We start from the raw sequence: 25,759 nt of genomic DNA on the forward strand, positions 1-25,759 counted from the left end.
CTAAATTATTTATATTCTACCATAACTTTCGTACTACAAGAATAATATATAGCTATCATAAAACAGGACAAATAATAAAAGCAGTCCCAACCTGCGAGAAATTATAGTGGTTGGGTAAAAATGAAACTAAACATGACAAAGTATATGAAATCTACAATACTTGAAAAATGAAGACACAATTCATTTACCCCAAATATCATTTTACCTCATTTCCACATAACTTAACTTCTTACTTTAACAAAAACTTCTTTGTTTTCCATGGGACAGAGTGTGGTCTAGAATCAATTACAAATTCCTAATACCATTTACATGTTTCTCATACAGTCTATTTGAGTGTATATCAAAATTTCAGTAAGGCTTTCCAAGAATGTTTCTTAATATATCAGGTTAAATGCTTTGCAAAAACTTCCTCTGGAAATCTATCTTTGGGTGTTGACCAGTAAAACTGTTTTGTAGTTTATATACATTTGAGAATATACGATTATTCTATCCTAAATCAACCATTGTTTCATCGGTGTTCTCATCTGACTTTAAAATCATCCTCTTTTATATAAACAGCCACGCTTATGTGAAGTGTTGTTATTATGAAAACCACACACTGACTAAATGAGAAGATTCTTTGTAGTCCACAAACTGTCCAGCCTACGCTGTTGGTAGCTTTGTAATCTTTCATCATGTAAACTAAATGATAAGCCCGCAAACCGAATAATATTCAAGAAATGGATTTGGCCCATTCCCCAAATTTGGAATGACTATGGTGTGATTTGTTTTATACTATAAAACACCTTCAATTATGTGAAGCTATGCTATGTTGATGAACTCTCTGCCAGGCACTTAAGTGTGATTGGCAGGGTATCCATGTAGACGCAGATGTAGATCCACACATCTGTATGTAACTGAGAGCTTGTTTTGGATTTGGCATAGAAAATATTTGATCATCCAAGTATTCACAAAACTCAGAGCTAGTCACAGCATGGATTCATTCTGATGGTGTCCAATCCCCCTTTCTTCCTTGGTTTCAACATCAACACTTTCTGATTTATCCTCGCATTTAATCTCAATCACTACAACTTCATTTTTAGATTCTGGATACTCCTCTTTCAAAACAATCTTTACATCATCTTTTTCATATTTATTACAGGCATCACAAGGTTCCGTAACAAACTTAATATCTACCTGATTCTCTGAACTGTCTTTTGGTTCTGGTTTGACTTACACTGCCTCTGTAAATGTAATGTATTGCGAATACATAGAAAGAAGGATCCTTTATTGTATGATTATATGATAGCGGAACAAACACTGGTAGCAGTTACTTCTGTAAAATATCTGGGAGTATGCGTGCGGAACGATTTGAAGTGGAATGATCATATAAAATTAATTGTTGGTAAGGCGGGTACCAGGTTGAGATTCATTGGGAGAGTGCTTAGAAAATGTAGTCCATCAACAAAGGAGGTGGCTTACAAAACACTCGTTCGACCTATACTTGAGTATTGCTCATCAGTGTGGGATCCGTACCAGATCGGTCTGACGGAGGAGATAGAGAAGATCCAAAGAAGAGCGGCGCGTTTCGCCACAGGGTTATTTGGTAACCGTGATAGCGTTACGGAGATGTTTAATAAACTCAGTGGCAGACTCTGCAAGAGAGGCGCTCTGCATCGCGGTGTAGCTTGCTCGCCAGGTTTCGAGAGGGTGCGTTTCTGGATGAGGTATCGAATATATTGCTTCCCCCAACTTATACCTCCCGAGGAGATCACGAATGTAAAATTAGAGAGATTAGAGCGCGCACGGAGGCTTTCAGACAGTCGTTCTTCCCGCGAACCATACGCGACTGGAACAGGAAAGGGAGGTAATGACAGTGGCACGTAAAGTGCCCTCCGCCACACACCGTTGGGTGGCTTGCGGAGTATCAATGTAGATGTAGATGTAGATGTAGATGCCTCTCGATCTAGATGGCTCCTGGTACTTTTCATTGCATTTATATATTTCTCTTCTATTTATGTCTCTTGATTTCTGAACAATCTTCTTTTATTTCCAAGCATGTCATACCACAAGAACTTTCTGTTGTACAGTGCATCTACAAAGTCTCTCCACAGCAGTGAGATCCGCATGTCTCACCTTGCGGGGCATGGAAGATTGGCAGCACATTCACGTCACTGTTTAAACTGGGGGCTGGGATTCCCTGATAGTGGCTGCAGTTATGTTGAGAGAAGAGACTCAATATTATTACAATTCACCAATATCACAGTACGTGAAGGAAGAGCATACCCTGACACTGTTAACTTGCAATCTTCATAGTACAGATTATTTCCTTCTCTGTATTGTTGTTGCTATCTCATGAATAGTGATAGTTGAAGACTGTCGAGGTATTATGTCTTGTCACTATGTTGTGAATGAAGTAATGTACTCCTATAAAATTTGCCCCCATACTGGAAAAATGCATCAAACCCTCTCAATCATTGCAAAATGCACAGGATAGGAAATAACATTCCAGTCAAAAGTGTTTGCTTGGAACAAAATAAATAAATAAAAAAACCAGATAACCACTTGAAGATGAGAGGAGAGGAATAACCCTCAACAAGTAGCACAGATATAAACATACACACCATATGTAGTTCAATGTGCGGCTGTGGTGTGTACAATTTTTTATATATATATATATATATATATATATATATATATATATATATATATATATATATATATATATATATCAAGAGTATATATATATATATATATATATACTCTTGACTAAAATTCTATGGCTGACAAAATTTAGAGAAAAGGCAAGTCTCACTATGTTTCTCAATACACAAGAAATAATTCTTGTATTGCTGTTCCAGACTTCAATGAACTTTCCTAAAGAGATAGCATGAATTGAAAATTAAATTGCATTCAATGCATGCAGCTTAAATTGTACCACTCTGGCATTTAGTTTTCACTGTATGACAATGTGTGCTCATAACAGAAATCACTGCATATCTCAATTTCTGCTGACAACAGAATGGCAAATGTTTTGCATTCACCTATTCACAAAAGAAGAGGACGTTCCATATTTCAAAGATCACAATAAGCATAAAAAGGCCAAGATTTGTAATGATCCAAGAAATTTGACATACTGTGAGAATATGGCAGATTTCAGTTTGAAATGACAATTTTTTGGAAGTCTTCTAATCACTGTACAACCACTCTGTTACATATGTGGCAAAGGAAGGATGTGCATTGCTTTCAGTTAGTTTGCATTTTATTAGAGCAGAACAACAAAGAAAGTTAGTTGGCACGATCCTAAGCAAACATTCATTGTAGAAGCTTACAATTTCCTGTATTTCTGGCAACAAAACAGCTGGCATACGCCTCCGGCACACAAAAAAATAACATGCTAGCTTGCAAATTTTCTTTACTGCAAAATCTTTACAAAGAAAGACTCCGCAACAGGAGGGTAACCAAGATCCTCCACACAATAGTTCCTTCCTTCAGTAGCATTTATCAGTCTCTTCATAATTTTTTTCACTGAATTAAACAAGTCTGCATTTTAAACTTAATTGTCATATGACACAACGCTGAAGTTCTTACCAACACTGCTGACATAATAAGCTTTACAGCACCATCCTCTGCCCCTTCAAGACCATGCTCCCATGCACCAAGCATAGTCCGACTATACATAAATGGAAAATCTGGCAGAAACCTTTCCTGGGCCAGAAGTCGAACAGCATCCTGTTGCGCATGTGACGGTATTTGTTGCATAGGAAGCATGTAGTCAAAAACGTCCACAGGCTGAAAGAGTTCACTTTATTTAACATCATATATGAACCAACTTTAAATTTAGAAATTGCATATATCTATACATGAACACAAAACTTTGACTTAGTTGTCCTACCTGAAAACATACCTAAACAAATATTTACAGTTACACCAATAGTCAATGTGAACTAATCACCAGCCACCAGCAGTCACTCAGAGCAGCACTACGACATGCACAATTTTTGGTAAACTTCCAAATACTTTACTGATTTTTCATGTGAAAAATTAGTAGCACAAATGTACGTACATAGGAGTGAAGATTGTGTCACAATAACCAAAATAAAGCAAGATTCTATAACATCATAAAAAACAACAGTTTTGTATATGTAATGACTACTGAAAAAAGACAAAATGGAGAGGTGGTAAGAAAATAGTGGTTGAAGACAAACTTGCAGTCCAATGAAGGGAAAATGGAGAGTAAATCCAAAATGGCATACACACAAAAACAGGGCTAGGCATTTACATTACCACAAGCTTGAACTGACAAACATGTGTCTACCTTTAACACAATCAGGTAGGTGAAAACAACTAAGTCTGATGCACATACATAAATAATGAATATATGCTTTGGTTCATTTAGCCAAAAATGGACAGGAGTGGGTGGAGAGAGGGGAAAAATTATAATGTAATATTGAATTCAACAGTACAAGTTAAACAAAGCATGAGGGGGAAATATTGTAAACATGGAATAAGATAAAAGATTGGTGCATTTCTGCCATATGCCTGACACTACATACTGGTGTAATTGTACTGCACTCTCATTCAGTTACAGCCTTGAGCAAGTTTTCCAATGATTTTCTAATAGTGCTAAGTGATTACTGAAGAAAGTAACTACAGAAACAGTACTTCCTTCATCCTAGATGTTTATCAAGTTAAACTGAAAACTGCTCTCTGTATTCAGCTTTACAAGATAGCTTTGAGCATTTCTGACAACAATTACAGTCATAAATACATTGGAAGGAGAGGAAAAGTATGTTCCAGCCAGTTGATCCCCTACAATTTAGGCTGATCTTAAAAATGATGAAAATTAAAGACTTGAGTTTGTATATATTTACATTCTGTACCATTCTGCAAACTGAGAGTGCCACACAGACCAGGAGAGCTTGCTCACACTAGAGCTAAGGAGCTTCATAGCAATGAAAATTTGGAAAATCTTTAAAAATATTCACTATAAAAAATCATAGATAATTTTGCTTGTTTCATTGTGCAGTTATCCTACATGGTCCCACGGAACCTTATTAGCGTGATCAGCAAACTTTAAGCCATACATAAACTGACAAATGAAGTAGCCAAAAACTATCAGATTATACAGGGGAAGCTAAAGAACTGATAAAGCCAGAAGTAAAAATGCAAATTAAGGTGCAAAGCAAAATGTTGTTGGTAATGGTACACACTAAAATGTGGAACAATTATAGTGAAAGTATTATAAGCTTATCAAACAAAGGGATTCTCTAGCTTTTAGTTATCATCTGGAATTCTCACAATGAGAGTTTTTAGATTTGTATGATATAATTCTGGAGGTCTTATCACAGATTTAACAGCATTGTTTAGTTGCTACTGGCTACTGCATAACATTACTTCTTTAACTAATGAATACACTGCCCTTCACAATTGCTGTAGAACAGAAGTATTCTTTTTGAAGCTGCTATAACTGCTCCACCTCCCTGCAAAACTGTGACCTGCAGTTCATTTGTGACTCTGGATACAATCAGTGATTGTTCGTATGGCAGCACTGGTGGATCTGCAGATTCTGGTTGTGTTGTCCTGATGATCACTGTGAAATTCAAACGGAGTTACTTCTGTCAAAACATTGGGAGCCTCCGACAGATTTTAATGTTCCTCATAACAGAAGTTCCTATGGTCAATCTGCACCTCAAGAATAGAATAGGGTTCCATTCAAAGGATATAACAACTACTCTGCACATTTGCCTCCTCAATGTAGAATCATCATCCTCGACTTTGTGACATCTGACAAACAATGTAGGATTTGCTATGAGCCAAAGTATGCTTTTATAATTGTTCTTATGGCCTGATCTCCTGCACTGCTGGATTGTAGCTTTTAAGTCATTGGTTGGCCTTATGCATCCCAGCTGTGTTGCTTTTTTAGTGAGTTGTTTGACATAACCAATCTCAGGATCATCAGGTTGAAACAGACACAAAGTATCCATTATAGTTCCAGTCCACTAACCATGGATCAAGGAAACAGTGTGAAACCTATAGTTTCTTGCTCCGCTGCATTACATGTGAATGTCACAATAGGCAGTTTTGTATCACAGTCTCTCTGTTTGACATCAACAGACATCAGAAACATATCTGCCAACATCTTACTAAAACATTCTGTGAGGCCATTTGTCCAGTACCTGGTTATCAACCTGTAGATGTTGTTGCATTGTGAAATTACTATTGACACCGGGCTTGACTGAAATAGTCAAAATATCCACGGGTGTGCTGCCGGTCTATAGTGTCCAACGGGCACAATATTTCGGTGATCATACATGTCGCCATCATCAGGTGAACTGACGGACTGAGCTCCTGTGAACGTGCCGGCACGGAGATCCGAACGCTATGATTGCGACATGTATGATCGCCGAAATATTGTGCCCGTTGGATACTATAGACCGGCAGCACACCCGTGGATATTTTGACTATCAAATACGCCGGGAGAAACTCAAGAATTGACTGAAATAATTTTCTGTGATTAGAGGTCATTACATGTAGAGCTCCATGCTACAAAAAATATAGCAATTTCCAGAGCATCAGCAGTCAGTACAACTTTGGTGACAGCATAACAGGTGATGCAGTCAGCATGCTACTAGATAGTCCTTCAACTCTGTCAACTTAAGAAACTTCCCCAAGATGTCCATGTCAATCAGGTGAGATGCAGCAGCTGCAGGATGAACCGGTACTAGTTGTCCTGCAGGAATCTGAGGCAGGTGCTTCTATCACTGGCTTTACAAACAATGGCTTACATAATGTCTAACAGGTAAGTGAGGCCTGGCAAACAATAACTGTTTCTAATTCTACCAAGAGCCTTCATAAATCCCCAATGGTCAGCCTTCAGAGCAATTGGACTAATTCAGTACGATAGGCCATGAATGACTAAGGATGATGAAAAACCATTCCCATCCCACTGGGTCATAATTCCTTCTATACAATATGCTATCTATTAATTTGAATTCTCCTTTCACAGCCTTCTCTAAGACCTCTAGGTCAATTGTAATACTTAATTTTTCCATTTGCTGGGCTGCAGTGTTCATTACTGCATCAATGACTGTGATATTTCCAAAAATGTAACGTTTCTCCCACAGATCCATGAAAGGCAATTAATGTCCCTGTGCTTGCGTCCATTTCTTTATACTACCGTGACATCGTACACTCAAGCTTCGGTGTCCATTTTTAAGATTGACCTGATGGACGCTTCAGGTTGGCCAGCCAGCATAAAGAACAGTGATCAGTTGCAATAGTAAATAATGGTCTGCCATATAAATAGCTTCAGAACTCACTGATTGCCTGAACAACTGCAGCGGACTCTCTCAATCACAGAGTACTCCTTCTCAGAATTGGAGAGTACTCTCAAGATCTAAGCTATCATTCTTCCAGCATCTTCCTGGATTTTGATTAGAAATGCACCTATCCCTTAAGCACTATCATCAGCAGTAGTTATGTTTTAGAATCCTTGTCAAAAATTAACTTCAGCCGGTGAAGATGTCACCATCACTTTATAGATACAGAAAGACCTAGACCTTTCTGGCTCCTCATTTAAAGAATATTTGGTGTCTCTCTGGAGTAGTTTTTGTAGTGGCTCTGCCTTGCAGCTAAAATCCTTCATGAAGCATGTGTAACAGGAGCACTTGCGAAAGAAGCCTCTTATAGCCATTACTTCTCCTGCATTGGGATGTCTCGTTTCCATTTACTTCCTGGGCAACAAAGAAACACTTTCTCATATTCAGATCTGTGCCATGTAGTTTAAATGGTCTTTAAATGTTTATGAGGAAACATCAATGGCACCCAGGCAACAAAGATGGTACAGTAGGTTGTCCACCATGCATTCAAAGGTTGCTGCAAACAGTATAACTTTGAACTTAAGGAGGTTATCAGATACTATGAAGGTAATGAGATGTTATGGAAGCAGTCTTTTCCCATCAATTTTGTCAACTTCAACATATCAATAACCAGTCTGCATATCCATAGTTCAGAAATGCTTCATTCCCTTGAGGCAATCAAAGGCATCATCAATTCATGGCAGTGAATATATACTCTCTTTGGTGATTGTATTCATTTGCCAGTAATCACTGGAGAAACACCTTGGGCCATCTTCCTGCTCTACGAGGACCACTGAGGAGGATCAAGGACTCCCTGATAGCTGAATGGTGGTGAATCACAGCAGCTTTTCCACATGCTTCTTAATTATTCATCATTCAGCTGGAAACACACTTTAAATGTGTTGACTGACAAACTGATGAGAGGATGATCTCTTGTGTTGATATGGTGTTTCACATTGAGTTATCTGGTCTGCAGTGTCTCCTCTATGGACTTGAATGCCTCTGAAAACTGAAGCAGAATGACAAAAACTCACTGATATTGTTCCCCAGTCACTTTTGCATAATCTGACACATTGTAATTTAAACAAAACTTTCATGAGTCTAGTCATGGGAGGTGTTGCCCTAACTGCAATCTGTTAGCCACGCAAATCTCCAAACTGTTGAATATAAGTGAAGCCTGGAAAGCACAATGGTCATGATATACGAGTGATGGCCTCACCTTGCAGCAGCTCATCAACAGATTCAGTTCTACACTAACAAACACTGTAGTCCATATAAACAAAAAGCTCATTAGCAGTACCAGAATACGGCGTGTTCTCCCTGTACCTTTGAGTCACCAAAAAGTAATTTCATATGATGTGCACATGCGTATGGCCACAATGTCTTCCACAACCACATTACTGGGATGTTTCATACACAAATATGGATTCATTACACATTATCACTCTCTTCAGATGTGAAAGCAAATGACGTCAAGGCACTGCATTAAAATACTTCTCAACACAGGATGAAATGCACTTTTATTCAGCATGATCCCATTAATGATTTTCCCTCTTCCAATGCCTTCAGATACTCATGTAACTTCTTGGCAATGAAAGATACCCCATGAGCACACAAGGAAAAAGCTCACATTCATGAAGACGACTGCAGAAAATTTTGGTTGATGTTCACCAACCTGTAGCTGCTTGGACAGGTCACTGCAGTCAATCAACATTATGGCACTCATTCTGACAGACTGTGGGCAAACAAGTAACGATTCTATCTAACATGGAGAGGTCCCCAGTGATGGAATCGACTTTTTGAAACTACCTATACAGTGATGTATATTAAGATCCCAAGTATCACAGCCAGCAGCCACACTCCTTGGTGGGCCCTCATTTGTGAGTAATTGACAGAAAAAATTGTGGAATTTTGCATGATGCTCGTTAGCTTTGAAAAAGTACTGATGTCTATGAGACTGGTCATAGGCTGGCTGTGTAGCTTAATGGATAAGGTAAGTGCCTCACATGCAGAAGATTGTGAGTTCAAATATCAAGTGCTACATTTTTTTTTAAAATTTGTATAATAAGGACTTTGATCATTATTTTTATTCAATTAATTGGTTGAAATATACACAGTTATTGTTTCTACTCCTTTGCCACATTTTAATCATCATATTAACTTTTCCATTTGCTCTCAGTTTTCTTATCATTCTTTTTCCACTAGGAAATTTTCTTCACATGACTGTAATTAATTTTATGTATTAATTTTGATTTAATTTCCTTCAGTTTATCATCCTACCTTTTCATCTATGTTATTGCATATATTATATCTCTTCCTCATTTTGCTTGACTTTTATTTTACTTATAATCCTTTCATTTTTTAAATCTTCATCTGCTATACTGTGTCCATAATGAAATAGGAATTCATGCTTTAAAATGTTTTTACGGCAATTACCACCTCTTCACAAAAAGTACATTTTTGACACTACTGCACAGTCAATAGAAATCCATTATTTTGTCTTTTGTTTCTCAACTGACAGATCAGCATTTCAAATGTTTAAATATTATAAAAGATAAATGAATATAATGAAATTCATATTCACAAAAATTCTGAGTGGAAAAAAACAATATAAAGAAAAAATGAGAACAAATAAATAAGTTAATATGGTGATTAAAATGTGACAAAGGAACAGAAATAAAAAATTACATTTAAACCAATTAAGTACACAAAAATAATGATCAAAATCATTTTAATAAAGATTTAAAAATAAGAAAATGTTGAGCTCTTAATGAGATTCGTAACCACAACATTCTGCATGCAAGGCCCTTACATTACTAAACTAATCCATACATCTGTATTCTTTTAAAGCTAATGAGCATCAAGCAAAATTCTTAAATTTTTGTTTTGTTTTTTGTTTTTTCATCGATTACTCACAAACGAAGGCCCACCAGGGTGAATGGCAACAAGGTGTGATACCTGGGATAGTTGGTTTCAAAAAGTTGATTACATTACTGAGGACCTCTCCTTTTATGTGTAGCTGCTTACAGCTAACTTTGCTTTGACCTCTGAACAGTTCACACTGTTTGAAAGTGAGTCTACAATAATTAAAATACACTTTAGGACATCCCAGAAGAATCTGATTCTTCATGCTGTAACTAACCAACTTCCATTCTACCAATAGCTGCTGTGAAACAGATTCCAGCAAATGCAATGCTGAGACACTGGACTATCATTACTGCTACTTGCATCCAAGGGGAGTTTGGTACCAAACACTTATGACACCTGGAGTTCCAATACTTGAGCAATGCTCCATTGTTCAATCAGAATATTGGAGCATGATCAAACTGTAGTTCTGAAGCAGCAGCATTCCTCATGTGGTATCTGCTGTAAACTCAAGTATGTAATTTTGATACTTTTCTACATAATTGCCTCCATAGCTAAGACCTTCATTGTAGCAGCTTCTTTATGCCTCATCATAAACTGTTGCTACCTGTGATGATAAATCAGTGGGTCACTATCAATTTCACATTATATGAGGAACATTACCAGTAAGGAATTATTCTGGATACAGAGTGAAGTCAAAGCCAGGCCAGATCAGGGTTGAGAAGAATGAGGGAACCGACCCCATCCAATGATTATTGTGTTATGGCTGAATATTATCAAGAATTTTACAACATCTTTCACTTGTTTGCCCGGTCACTTAAAATATCCACATGAACCTTGCCAATTAGATCGCAGATGCTCTCATACTTCCACCTTCAAACTGAATCACTGCCCAAGCCTCACATGAAGCAGACACTGTCATTCTGTTCATCTTTATGAACACTTACTAACATTAACCCACAGTTCACAATTAAATGCAAAATCCATATTTCATAGCACAGCACATTCACAGAATAGGGACCCCATCAAAGTGTTTCTTGGGTTCATCAATGGACCTTACCCTTCATGTGATCAATTATGTCAGAAGCAGACTTGAAATTATTCTTCTGCTCTGTTCTGTGATATAGGTCTACAACCACCAGAATACTCTGCTTTTTCATTAAATCCCATTGCACCTTGCAACAAAACAGTGTATTAGTGTGACAAATAATTGATCTGCAAATAAATGATTTGTATTAAGTGGCAGAAAGAAAAATCATGACAAAAAACACGGATAGCATGTATAAAAATAATTATTAGTACTCATTTTAGTAGACGTATTATCATGGTACTTGTGCCTCCTTGGCTTTTTGTGAAACACAGTAGCTATTGATCTTGGAATTTTTTCAAACAATTTACAAAAGCGCAAACAACAGCTGTATGGCATATTAAGTTTGCTCTACTGCAGAGACTAAATTGTGAACAAGTTCTTTTATAGAATTTATTGCAAGTGCTTTTACATCTACTATGGAGAGATTGGAAAAAATCTTTTTATTTTAAGGCCAATTTCAGTGGCTTTTTGTCAAATTTGGTTATTTTCTGGTAATTTTGTGTTATTTTTCCAATGTTTTAATTTTTGGTGGTTTATTTTTGAAGTACATTATATTACTTATTTTTGTCTTACTTCGTTCTGTTTCACAGTTATGTTGAAAACAAATATCTACCAATTTATACATCTACTAACATCACAGACCACATTTATATACATCACTGAAAAAATTACTTATGTTAAACTCACTAAAGCTAGTCAATTAAAGAAGAAAAGTAACTCTGCAACCATACTCTGTCGAAAGTTTTTCAAAATATAGCCATGTCATAACTTAAAAGCTCTCTTCTGAGAAATTATGCCACCAATCCATCAGCACTTCACTACAGTGCGATAACAGTTCCCTGGAGTCTACATATGAACACAAAACATTCAGTACAACATAAGACTTTTGACAATGTCCACATTTCCTCCTGGCATGGAAAGTTGCTTTTCCACTAACTTACGAAGAGATTTGTATCCTTCGGAACATCTACGTAGGTGAGACATGACACTCCGGGTACACATATCAGACTCACTATCATGTTAGCATTAACACAGTTCATCATTAACATCCTATGACTGAAACAAAACCCTAGGGCTGTGAACTCAGACTTGCATGGATATGTGGTCACCGGAGTTGTCAGCCTAGTTTGAAGGTGCAACCCAGTGCATTTTCTTGTTTTTTCACCTCTGCCAAAAGTGTCTGTCCCTTCATAATTTTCAATAGTTTATTGGCTTCCCCACCAAAAATTCCTTTTCCCGCAATAATGAAGCAATCTTCAAACTATTTTTATCCTTTAACAGAAATAATAGTTATACCACCAATTTATTGTTACTGATTGCATTATTGTTATGCAACATTTTCCTGTCCCTACTGGTATATAAGTACTTAGCGAAGAATACAATTAAGTAACACTACAACATTTTTGGATGTACTGTAGTGCTGCCAAATATGTTAAACTACTGGCTTTCACTTTCTACGAATAAAACATTTGAGTACAAAAAAATCCAGATATATTAACTGAAAATATTTGTTTAGGCGTATTTCTATTGACTGTACATGAAAATTTTATCAGAATTATTAATATTAGACAGCACACTGCAACTGATGTCTTCACAGAAAAATTAATTTCATGATACCGGATTTAAACTACCTAAAAGAAAATGGAGCTAAAATGTAGATACACAGATGTCACCAGTGCCCCACAAAAATCAAAGTTATGGCCTTATAAACATGATATGCAAGGAAACAGAAAATTAAGAGAAGAATAACATAAACAGAGTTACAATAACAGCACAAGAGGACGCCAAGGCATGCAAGCAAACCCAAAAAAACCATGATATTTGTATCAAAGCATTAGTTGCACGCAGTGCTGCTCTGTACAAATTAAATAGTGAGTTTATGAACATAACTTACTTCAAAACCACCACGTTCAGCACGGTTGCGACGGCGGCCCTTTCCTCCACGGCCACGGCCTGAATTTTCATAGATAGAAGGTGGATGCGGAGAAAGGCGGTGACATTTTGTGATCAAGGTAATAATAAATGCATTGTGTAGGTGCACTTGATCTGACGTTAAGAGCTTCCTAGCCGACTGATCAAATTCTTCCTTGCTTTTCTGCATTCATAAACAGAAACTTCTATACAAACATGGAAATGTTGACTAACAAAGAGTAACCTAAGAGAACGATTACCTACCAAATTGCCTCCAGACAGAATAAAATTTGAAACATTTAGTTAGAATGTCTACAGATTTTTGAAAGCACAACTGAATTTTTTATTTTTTTCTCATATGATGGTATATATCATAGGTAATGAATAATGATTATATCTTTAACAGAATGAAGTTATTAGAGTACATGCACAAAAATGAAGACAACTACCAGAGTACAAAGACAAGCTATTCAATGAGGCACAACAAAGTATTTCTGCACTAGTGAGGCAACACAAGTGCAAATTTAAACTAGATAAGAAGTAGTCCAACAGTAACACACTTATCTTCTCCTCTGCTGCATTCTTCGACCGTACAATAACTCACGACCCACCAAATTACAATTTATGCACTTTTTTTAACGGCATGATTTAGAGTAAATGTGTATACAAACACAGGAGAAGATCACAAAAAAGCAAAGTCAGATGGAGATACAGCAACATTAGTAGGCTACAGTGTGCTGAAGAGACAGGATAGAGAGTAGACAGCAAATGGTGAACAGGAAGAAACAAATGCTATTATACTACACTATAAAAAGCTGTTCCAACTAAAAAGCTGAAATTAAAACAGATGGTGTGCCAAACATGAACTGAAAATAGTATATAGCAGGGCAGTTAACAGGACATGTGAACAGCACTAATGATGATTAAACCACTATTTAGGTGGTCTGTGGCAGTCTTAATGTTTAGCAATCTGTCAGTGCTACAATCTCCACAGGTTCCACATCTGTGCTCATTCTGATAACCAGAAACATGATTATATGTGGCTTACGTTAGAGCACAATGAATGTTTCAGGTAAAGCCTACAATGCATGTACCAATGGTATCATGTCATAAGTCAGTTCACATTTTTCTTAATAAATTACAATGTGTTAGTGCTGCGCTACTGTGACAAGTCAGTCTAAACAAATGTGAGCAACATAGCCCCTCCCAGAGCTGTTTCCCTCATCTTATGGATTTATTACTGTAAAGCAATTCCAACTACACAGGAAAAGAAAAGGTAGGCCCTGTAGTAATTTCATACCTTCATTTGAAACCATAATCGCAAAAGCACCAGATACCTACAAAAGAAATTACCAAATAATCAACACACAGCACTATGTGAAACAAATTATTAAGTTTTGTTCTTGAAATAAATGAAAGCCATGCTATAAAATTTACATGAATATATTTTTGTATTTAATTTACTGTCAATAAATCTTACACAACAAAACATGCCTAATCATCAGTATAGGGAAACTTTGTTATAATTAGTTTTTGTTTTTATTCCTTATTACAAGCAGCCTGTGCTCCACCATCAAGTAGTAATTTTGTCACAAGCTCACAGGGCTGCCTTTCATTGATAGGCCTTTAAAACAAGCAGATTTTTGCTCAAAACATGTTATTCTGAGAACTGAATTATTTAGTAAATGCAAGTGTGTTTATAAACACATTTGATGTGACCCTTGGGGCATGTAGAACTTGTTTTTGAGCATGAACTTTACAATGTTGGTGTTATTAGCACATAACTGGACTGAAAAATACATATTAGTTTGTAATGACGAAACTTACGTTTAGCAGTGTGTCTGTTTATCATCGTTCCAGATTATATTAATCATCTTGTAATACTTTGACATACAGTGGAGACTCGGTTACCCAGACCTCAGTTATATGGACTCATGATTATCTGGATTGTCAACTGCGAGCAAATATCTTTGTAGTCTAGTTGGTGTGTACACGGACATGTCGTGCTGGCACCACCCGGCCGCACCCCATGTGACCTCTGTCCTGTGCATTTCATTACTGTTTCAGTTAGACAGTTGCCAGTCACTGCGCTGTGTCGTTTCTGTGCTTATAATGTCACAGCACAAGAGACTGGTGTTATTGCTCAAGAAAAAACAAACATTATTGATTCATTAAAAAAGGAGAATGTGGTTGTAAGTTAGCTGGTAAGTATGGTGTAGATATTTCTGTAAGTGATATTAAGATGAATATCGATTCAGTTATCTAGATTTTTGATCATCTGAATGACAGACAACAACAATTAATCTGATTAATCAAGTTTCCACTTTAGGTCAATAGACATTCAATGACTTCTGAATGTTTGGAAGGTAAGAGATGAAGTACTGGCAGAAGTAAAGCTGTGAGGACAGGTTGCGAGTCATGCTTGGGTAGCTCAGTCGACGGAACATTTGCCTGTGAAAGGTAAAGGTCCCGAATCCAAGTCTCTTTTCAGCACACAGCTTTAATTTTACAGGAATTTTCATTCAGTGACATACTGTTCTTTGATATAAACACACAGTTTGGTTACTACTAATAAAATTATGAAATTCAACAGCACAAGATTGTTCTACACTGCTCCTCCAAGGGCCGGAGAAAATGTTTTTACAAACCTACTTGTGTTTAGTACATAATTAGTTCTCAGAACAATAATTTTGATATAAAAGTTGGAAAGTTTAGAGACCTATAAACAAAATGCACTGCAGTCTCCTGCACTTAAATAAAAATCACAAGTTGTTGCCTGATAGTGAAACATGACCTTTCAAAATTTTATCATGTCATAAAACTCAAAAGTAACTGGTAACACAGTTTTATCTTTCAAAATTTATTTTCCACATTTACAGAGATGACGAAAATAAAATATGTCTATATTTAAAATTAGTTATATTCTTCATTTTACTTTAGCCACTGAAACCCCTCTGGTAATACAGAACAGTAAGCGCAGAATGTGTAAAAGGAACTACACGTCAAAATGAAAATTTTGCTTCTCCCTGCACTGTCTGTTTCCCTTGTATATATTAAGAATACTGTAGGGGACTGATCAATCAAGATACAAATAATAAATCCAGTCCGACATCACCCACCCAGTACCTAAAAACATCTTGTTACTGAGCAGCCCTAACACATCAAACTAGCAGCAAGCCTTTCATTCATCTAATAGCTGACATGTAAATTACTGTGCAAACAATTTTGATATTTGGATCTACTGTTACAGTTATTTGTGTACATGCAGAAACAGTATGAATCATTAATTTAGACAATCTCTGACAACCCACTGAATAAACTATCTGTTGTGATATCGTATGCCTGGAATGACTGTAATGTTCACATGTACGCTATCATTCAGGAAACACAGAGGAAATATATAGAGAACAAACATTTAAATGCAGAAAAATAGGATAAACAAACAAACAGCAAACTAAGAAAAGCTGCTATATTATTAAATAATAAGCATGCAAAACTCACCATTTCATTTTCCCATTAAACGATGTTATCAAACTCCATACTTATATTAAAGTTTCAAGTTAGCAGGTTAAATATAGATGAGTGGTACTTCACTTAATGCATAGCAAATATGTGCAATTTTTGTAAGTTATTTTTGAACATAATATGACAAAATGACAGTTGGACTTCAATAGTATTTTAACAGATACCATTATCTTTTCTTTTTCCTGTGCTGATATTACAAGCATAAGATAGAATGTCACAATGTGGAAACCCATTTCATGAGCCAATAAAGCCACATGATGTCAGTGGCCATAATACAAGCCACATGATGACAGTAACCATAATATACTGATGGAATTTTTTATATCCAATTAAATAACACAAAGCAAAAAGTATACTGAATAAATTTAGAATGATTTACAATAACCACAATGGGTGTACGGTGTCCTTTGACTGTCAGTTTGTATTTAGGTTGCAGTGAACACTAATTTTATTTTACTGGCAGAAGTTTTCATTTAAAAAATAAAATTATAACATGTACTTTTTTAAATTCTTCTAAATGCAAAGCTGTCTTTATGTGAGTAGTATCATATATTTGCTTACTGTCCAGCTATGTAAAAAAGAAAAAAGAAAAAGAACAAGGAGTAGGGTTTAACATCCTACTGGCAACAAGGCCACTGGAGACAGAGCTTTAACTGATTCAGGAAAAATATGTTAAACCTAAATCAGGATGGTCAGATTGAGGTTTGAACCCTGCTCCTCCCAGATGCAAATCCATTGTACTAAGCACTGTGCCAATATAATAAGTACATACTTTTGTCCTCTCTGTTAAAAGAAAATGGTGTCATGGACTATCTGCACTAATTATCTGATGCATAAATGTGTCAAAATGGTTATAATTCCACAATATAATCAAGTGAAGGCATGCACCTTGAAACCAAATGAGAAACTAACAAACTGTTTGCAGATAGCTGTGGTATATCCACTCCGCAAACAGATCAGTGGGCTGTTTCAGTGGTCAAAGCTTTACACTTGTATTCGGAATTAGGAAGGATTTTGAGTAGTTTTACACTAACATGATTACAGACAAGTTGTAACAGGTTCAAGTATCCTTAATTTATTCTCAGTCTCACTGAAGTTTCTTAAGGAAAAGAATGACAATGAAAAATATGATTTATTTCTATATGGGGTAGTACAGAATTCTTTGATTTTGTGGACCACATTACATACTTGCTCAAATTAGGTCATTATGAAATTAAGGGGGGGGGGGGGGGGGGAGGAGGTTAACTGATGATCCTCTCATATATAGAAAACTGGGCAGAGACTGTTGTTGCCCAGTGAGAAAAAACAGAGATCAACTTTGAATTGGGTTTCCTCAAAAATGTTTGAATACATAAGTAGTAATACAATCAACTTTTAACTGTCTATATTAGCCCTGACTCCCATTTTATAAATGAATATTTTAATCTGTTTTGAAACAGACCACACCTACTAAATTAATCACGCACATGAGATAGGACTGCACAACACAATGAACTTTATAAGCCTACTTGATATTTTATCATACTCACTGGAATCTTTAATCTTCAATTATTTAACAATCAGTTCAATCTCTTTCTTAAAGCTGCATGCAACATACAGTTTATGCTCCTAAAACTTCTGCATGTTTGCCTCTGCCAATGAAATTTTGGTGTTATTTGCCAGTTATAAACACAAATATTTAATATTTTACAAAAATGAGGGTAAAGAAACCATTTGGTTTGAAGATAGAAAACCTTTCCAATTAGGTGCCTAAATCTACACATAGGCAACTGCTAACCAAAATTGCCATATGACTATATTTTACTGTAGAGGTACAATATCTTGAGTACTCTCTGTATAATACCCTCAGTATTCGCTTTCTGCCATGATACTACTTTCAAAACAGACCATACAGTTCTGATTTTGATATGAATGCTCCTAGTTGCTTTCAATGTATGAATTTTGCATCTCCAACAATACACTTCTACACTATACAGAATTGTCTGTAGTAAAATTTTGCAAATGAGCTGTGCTTATCCATACCTTTGCAGATGAGCTGCGCTTGTCCATATCACGGTACAGTTTCCCCTCATTTCTTCATGATAGCCTGATGTAAATCTTTACCTGAGACATTATTTATTAATACTTCATTTCTGCTTGTAATACTGTTATGTTGTAATCACAGCTGAGTCCAAATCCCAAAGGAGGATTGACAATGAAGTACAACACTTAGCTCTGCAAGCATGTTAATTACAGACACCAACACACAGAGAGAACATAACTAAATCTTGGACAGAGAGTGCTACTATTTGTACAAACATAAAAAATTCCAGAATATGTGAACATTAAGACATTAGACATTTAAAAAATGTTCTATAACGATAAATACTAAATAATAGATATTTGCTAGTGATTAAATTTGAACTGGTGACCCGCAGCATGCCAGTCAGTGACACAAACTGCCACTACATATTCCATGCAGCACAGCTCGTGGCACAGTTCCCGCCCCTAGAGACACAGCAATTCCCTGTTTCAGAAGTTCTCACTGGAGCTGGCTACAGTATCCTACATCTAGATCTTATCAAAGGTCCTCCATATGGCTGCACAGGAGGATCCTCATGCTCAGGTCAAGCTGGTAGTCTCCTCACCATGATGAGCATTGAAGGCAGTCCCTCCCATCAACGCTTTGTGATCATTGAGTGGACCTTCAGTTGAATGAGAAGCCCAAATCATCAATCTGTGACCCATGACTGTAGTAGGGTTTCATATGGAGGACATGGATGTCTCCACTTTTTTTTTGGTCTTGATTAAGAATCATAACATAATCCTTGACTGCATATGTGATGTTCAACAGGAGAGAAAGGATATGGTACAGCCCAAATTAGTGTCTTAGTAACTTTTTTGATAGCATCACTTTCCTCACATGTGTAAAAATCCATATTACGTCTCCCAGGCTGTATCTCACATGCTGGTGTTTGACGCATAGTGATCTCAGTCTTTCCTCTGGCCTTACTGGGTCTGTATGTGAGCCAGCAATTTTGCTTCTTAGGTCTTGATGATGAGGTGTTTCACATAGTCATCCTGAGTGACATCTGACTGAAACTGGAACAGTATATACATTGTTATTTTGGCCTCATGCCTGTGGAGCAGATAGAACGGTGTGATGCCTATAGTGTCCTTCTGCATTGTGTTGTATGTAAATGTCACGGCAGTATTGTACCATTCCATGTGACTTTTGGCTCAGGAGATATCTAAAAGAACGTATTTACCATGTACACATTCGGTCTCTACCTCATCTGAAGGGCAGAAAACAGGGCCATGGCACTCAGATTCCACCACAACTGCTGCAAGCAACTGTTGATCACATCATTTTGCAGTTGCAGCATCTTGTCAATGGCTCCAGAGCTCATATTGAACAAATTGTGTTAGCAGTTAATAATAAAAATCAACATTATCCCCTCTCAGTTGTTTGATGTTTTCTGTCCTAATCTGTTACATATGGAAACATTTCTATATGTCTTTCTTGAATTCAAGTGCTAGATTTGCAGCTGGTGGCCAAAATTGCATGTAAGTTTTTTCCAGTATAAATCAGATCCACATTAACACATTAGAATATCTACAGAGTTTCACTGCCATACAATAATTACAGCCCACACTGTACTTCTGCAAGGAGCTGCACTTTAATCATAACCACCTACTACACTGACAGCACATCTGCAATATCTTAATAAAATGTTCTGTGATGCAATTAGTCTGTGGGATGTAGGCACTTGTCATTCTGGGGATGATGTCACAACGTGAAATTACCTCTGATACTACTCTCACCTAGAACACTTTTCCGTTAGCAGAAATCATCACATGGGATGATCTGTGCTTCATGATGTCTTCTACAAGAAACCTTGCAATTTCTGGAGCTTCAGTAGTTGGCACAACTTTAGTGAGAGTATGGTACGTGAGGTAGCCAGTGGAGACTATTATCCACCGATTCCCATTTATCGACTTTGGGAACCTACCCAAGAGACCAATTCCAATCTGGAGCAATGGCACTGCCGCATGACAATTGGTATTGGTATCAGATGCTCCAGAGGTTGCCCATCACATCCTTGAAGGTGGCTGGAGTATTAAATAGTCCTAACAGCATAACTTTGACCTAATGGAGGCCATCAGGTGTTAAGAAGGCAGTATTTTTTCAGAAAGGCTAGTCAACCTCCATTTGCCAGTAGTCTGTCTGCGTGTCATTAGTTGAGAAATACACTGCCCTTTCAAATAGTTAATGGAGTCACCAATATCATCAACATGTGGCAACATGAAACCTATATTTTTTGTGATTCTGTTCAGTCATCACCAGCCAATACAGAAATGCAGTGTGCCACCTTTCTTCTTCACATGAACCACGAAATTAAGAGTTGTTCAGCCAGCAACACCCTGTAACAGTGCTGGTTAGTTGGTGGATACTCCTCAGTGTTGGTGTGGTGTTTTATCGTGGGCCATTTGGTCTGTCTTTTCTCCACTCCACATTTGAAATCATCCAAAAGGTGGTGCAGAATGACTAACACGCACCGACATCATCCCCCAGTCAGGCAATTCTACAGGCAGTTCTAGTAGGAGCTTCCTCCAGATTGATAACTGGAACTTGTCTTGATGATGATAATGGGATAGCAACATCTTCAATGGGAAACAACTGCCCTGAGCAATCTTTGTTATTGCTGTATCCTGCTACTACTGTGTGTGAGTGTGAGTGTAGTGCCGCCACACATATGTTCTTAAGTGAACTGTATCAGCCCGGGCTGGCCACTAGCAGCCATCTGTGAGAATCAAGCACACAGTGCGGTCTCTTCCATGCTGCCTACTGGCAACTCACACTTATATAAATGCATGGAACAACGCTGTCTCACTCTCACTATGTTCTTTCAGTTTGTATCACTCACATCAGCTGTTCTGTGTATCACTTATGTTGCACCTTTTGATGATTGTTTTGCCTCGTTACGTGATGAGTCGAGAGAGGTTTATTTCCGTTATTGTTAAGAGGTTTATGAAGAAAGTCATACTTATGTTACTTGGATCAGTTTTGCATATTGCTTAATTACTACACGACTGACAGTGAGGATGAAAGTCTGTAAGTGCGGTTTCATCAGGTTTGGTCATTATGGATGCTGTGCTATCGGCCCTGATTAAACAGCTTACTTCTGCAGTGACCACTTTGTCGGCTTCCGTTAACAGACAGGCTACAGTTCTGCCGGTCTATCCACCCAGTTGTCTTCTGTCTGATGATTTAGCCGAGGATTGGTAGCTTACAAAAAAAGACTCAGACAGCATTTTTTGGTTTTCGGTGTGACAGGTTCGAACTTGCGCAAAGCCTCTTGTGGATTCCACATAATGTGTATCAATTACTGTGTAAACTTGTTCCTTTACAAGAACTGGCAGCTCTTACTTTTGATCACATGAGCAATTTATTGTCCAACTACCTTCTCAAATGAACGCACGTCACAGCAGCATGAGTTGAATTCTACCAATGTCACAAAAAACCAAACCAGTCACACACGGCCTGGGCAGCCAAATTTCACGGCCTTAGCCGTAAGTATCAGTTCATTACTGACGACCATAATGACACTTGTGCAGACCGTATGGTGTGCCACACAATTATCTGCTTAGCTCTGGACAAGAAAGTGTGACAGAAGGCTTTATTATGTGGAAGTCTTGCAAACAGTACAATCTTTTGAAGTTTCCCGGGGAGTGGGTGACCAAAATGAAGCGTGAGACAATGTGGCAGTAGCGTCACAAGATGTGCCCGCTAGGACAACAGACAGCTTGCACGAGGAAGTGACAGTGGTGGTGGTAAACATGCTAGCCCTGCGCCGAGCAGACCAAGGCCGGCCCAAGCAGCTGTGATCGCCACAGTGCCCGCATTAGCGTTCTCCATTTCCATCTTGTCCTTTCTTTTTTGTCCAGCACAAATGTGCAGTGTGCCCTAAGTGCTGGGCTACTTGTGATGCTTGCCAGAAGAACGGCCACAACGTCTCTGTGTATCGTTTGGCGAAGGTTGCTCAGGATATGGACTTGGATGTACACTGTGTGACTATAATGCTTGTGTCTTATGCCAAGTTGTTTATCAAGTTAAGTGTTTTTGCCAAGTGCTTCAGCTACAGGTCGACACAGGAGCTGTAGTGACTTAATTGAATTTTCAAACCTACATGAGTTTAGGCACACTACTATCAAGTTATAACAAACAGAACATTGCGCTGTTGGGACAATTTACAACATCTCCCTCTTACAAGTCAGGGGTTCATTCCATTACATTTTTGGTGGTTGCTGGTGCCGGTGCTGAGAACTTGTTTTGGATGGATGCATTTCAGGAATTTGGATTTTCTATCACCAATGGAGTTCATCTTGTGTCCAGTCGGGTACCATACTCTCAACTGGAAACACTGGGTGAGGAGTTTTCAGACTTGTTTTCGGAAGTTATAGAATGTGCTTTGAATTTTTCTGCTCATATTTCTTTGAAATAAATGGCTTGGCCTCATTTTTGTCATGCGTGTCCTATTCCTGTCACCCTGAAAGATCAACTGAAAGCAGAATTGGACAGACTTCAATCTCTATGGGTGGTGCAACCTGTTACGGCTAGTGAATGGCCTTCTCCGCTGGTTGTAAATAAGAAGCCGTTGGGTAAACTTGACCTCTTTGGTGATTTCAGTACTACAGTCAGGTGATTTCAGTACTACAGTCAATGTGCAGTCGTATCCTCTCACATGCCAGGAGGAACTGTTGGTGAAAATATCGAGTGATCAGTACTTTTATAAAATTGATTTGTCTGAAGCATATCTGTAGGTCCTCGTGGAAAAATAGTCTCGGTGAGTTCTGGTTTCGAATACTCTTTTTGGTTGCTATAAATATTGGCGCTTTCCTTTTGGTGTGGCTAGTGCCACTGCTATTTTCCAATGATTTTTAGAACAACTGACTACACCTGTGTCGCATTGCATTAATTATCTGGATGATATTGTTGTTATGGACTTCTCCATGGCCAATCACTTGAGAAATTCATGCACTTTGTTTTCTGTCTTACAGTCCACAGTCTAGGTGTAACCTCACAAAATCTCAGTTTTTTCAATCTTCTATTGTTTATTCGGAGTTTGAGGTCTCGCTGGATGGGGTTCATCCTCTGCCAGACCACACCTCCACTGTTAAGTCTATGCCTCGCCCCTCATCAACGAAGGAGCTTCAAGCCTTCCCAGGGTAGACAGCCTACTATCATAAAATCCTGCCAGGGGTAGCCACATTGGCCCACCCGTTGCATGCCTTGTTATGCAAGGGTGTAACTTTTGCTGGAGCCCAGACTACGAATGTGTTTTTCAAATGTTGAAATCAAAACTATTCTCAGGGTCCTTGTTTATCTGCATTCTCTACGGACCTGCACTTAGTTTTAGTGACTGACACCTCACAGTATGACACTGGCACAGTCCTAATTCACTGATATGCTGATGGCTCTGAATGACCTGTTGCTTTTGCTTCTAAATCTCTCACGAGAAGATGGCACCCAGTGAAAAGTGCAGTGACACAGTGCTCTCGGATAAAAACAAATTAAACAGTTTGTCATGCAAGAAATGTCAAAAACGTTAGTGAAAGGAATACTATGTGTTAAGTGCAATTTTTAGATGCGTGAGAAATATGCAAAAACGTGGCTTAAATTCATGAGTGAAAACTTTAAATGGTCTTGTTTTGATTGCATACATGAAGAAAATGTACGTCTAGCATCGGCTGTTAAAGACGAAAGACAAAATCATAATAGCGATGCAAACAGAAATTGACACTCTAAAATGTGAAATATTGTCACTTAAGCAAGGAAGTAAGCAACAAAAGAAGGCATGTGAGCTTGCAGGTTATAACTGCAACAAGAGGGATACAGTGAGTGTAAACAACCTAAATGTCGAAAACTAAAGCGCCACTGTTTCACCAAAAACTTCGACAGCAGACTCTGAAAAACCACTAGAAAATGCAAATTCAAGAAACAAATACCATTGGAATAGTGTTACTTACAAGAAAAACAAGGAAAGTTGTCATGTTGGCGAAGTCAAAAATGAAAACAATGAATTTCTTATTATTGGCGATTCTATGCTGAAAAACATCAACGTGCCGAATGCAAAGATTGGTGTACGTCCAGGAATCAGGACACAGCAACTAAACAAACATTTAAGTAACATTCAAAACCCAAAAGAAGAATCTCCACAAATTTCTCCAAAAAACTACAAGGGCGTGTTCATTCGCGTAGGAATGAATTCTCTTCACAGCTCCAGTGAAGAAGACCTTATCAATGAAACACAAAACTTAATTTGAACGGCAAGAAGCTTATATAGGATTTCAAAAATTGTTATCAGAGGTATAATATGCAGCATGTCAGTAAGTTATAAATATGTAAACAAGATAAAACGTAATATCAGGGAGCATTGTAATGAGCAATATTTATAGACCCAAACAAGTTCTTGTGTGACAAATGCCTGGGGATAGATGGCCTTCATCTAAACAGGCTAGGCTCCAAATTGCTTAGTAAAACGTTTACTGATGTATGTCACATCTTAAAAAGTACTAAAAAGGGAAACGAATAAGCAGAGAGAGGGATGCAAAATTGCATGTGGGGGAGGGGGAGGGGGGAACAACCCAAATAATATCAAAATGCTTACCAAACGAAAATCTACCCACAGTAATAAATAAATCTGGAACCATGCATATTATGCATTACAATATAAATGGTCTAAACTCTAATTCCTTGAATAGCACATGTAAAATAGATGAATTGCAATTATTTCTGTCTGAATGCAAATTTGTAACGAACATTGGTTGACGAAAGACACTCTAAAATTTTTAAATAAAATCTAAAACTTCACCATAGCTGCTAGCTACTGCAGACAAAATAAATCACATGGAGGCTCATGTATACTTGTTCATTCTAACATAACTTTTAAAAGAAGGAATGAGTTTGATCATTTGAATGAGGAATGTAGCTTTGAAAGTTGCTGTGTAGAACTTGTACATCTAGGTATTATTGTAATTTCAATTC

The 25,759-nt window shown here is 37.5% G+C and overlaps 1 protein-coding gene across 3 annotated transcripts in view; it reads right to left on the reverse strand.

Annotated features, from left to right (window-relative positions):
• LOC124556481 (transcriptional adapter 1-like) overlaps window positions 1-25,759 on the reverse strand; it is a 174,692-nt gene that overhangs the window by 97,553 nt on the left and 51,380 nt on the right. Inside the window, exons 2-5 of one of the 3 annotated variants that reach the window (XM_047130436.1) lie at window positions 18,754-18,834; window positions 14,507-14,543; window positions 13,190-13,390; window positions 3,571-3,771 (exon numbers count right to left, since the gene is read on the reverse strand). In XM_047130436.1, the coding sequence (XP_046986392.1) occupies window positions 3,571-3,771; window positions 13,190-13,390; window positions 14,507-14,543; window positions 18,754-18,803 (489 nt within the window). In that variant the 5' untranslated portion in view covers window positions 18,804-18,834. The remainder of the gene's footprint in view (window positions 1-3,570; window positions 3,772-13,189; window positions 13,391-14,506; window positions 14,544-18,753; window positions 18,835-25,759) is intronic. The other 2 variants (XM_047130435.1, XM_047130437.1) reach the window with 2 other exon arrangements.

This window comes from Schistocerca americana, chromosome X (genome assembly GCF_021461395.2).
Source record: "Schistocerca americana isolate TAMUIC-IGC-003095 chromosome X, iqSchAmer2.1, whole genome shotgun sequence".
NCBI lineage: Eukaryota > Metazoa > Arthropoda > Insecta > Orthoptera > Acrididae > Schistocerca > Schistocerca americana.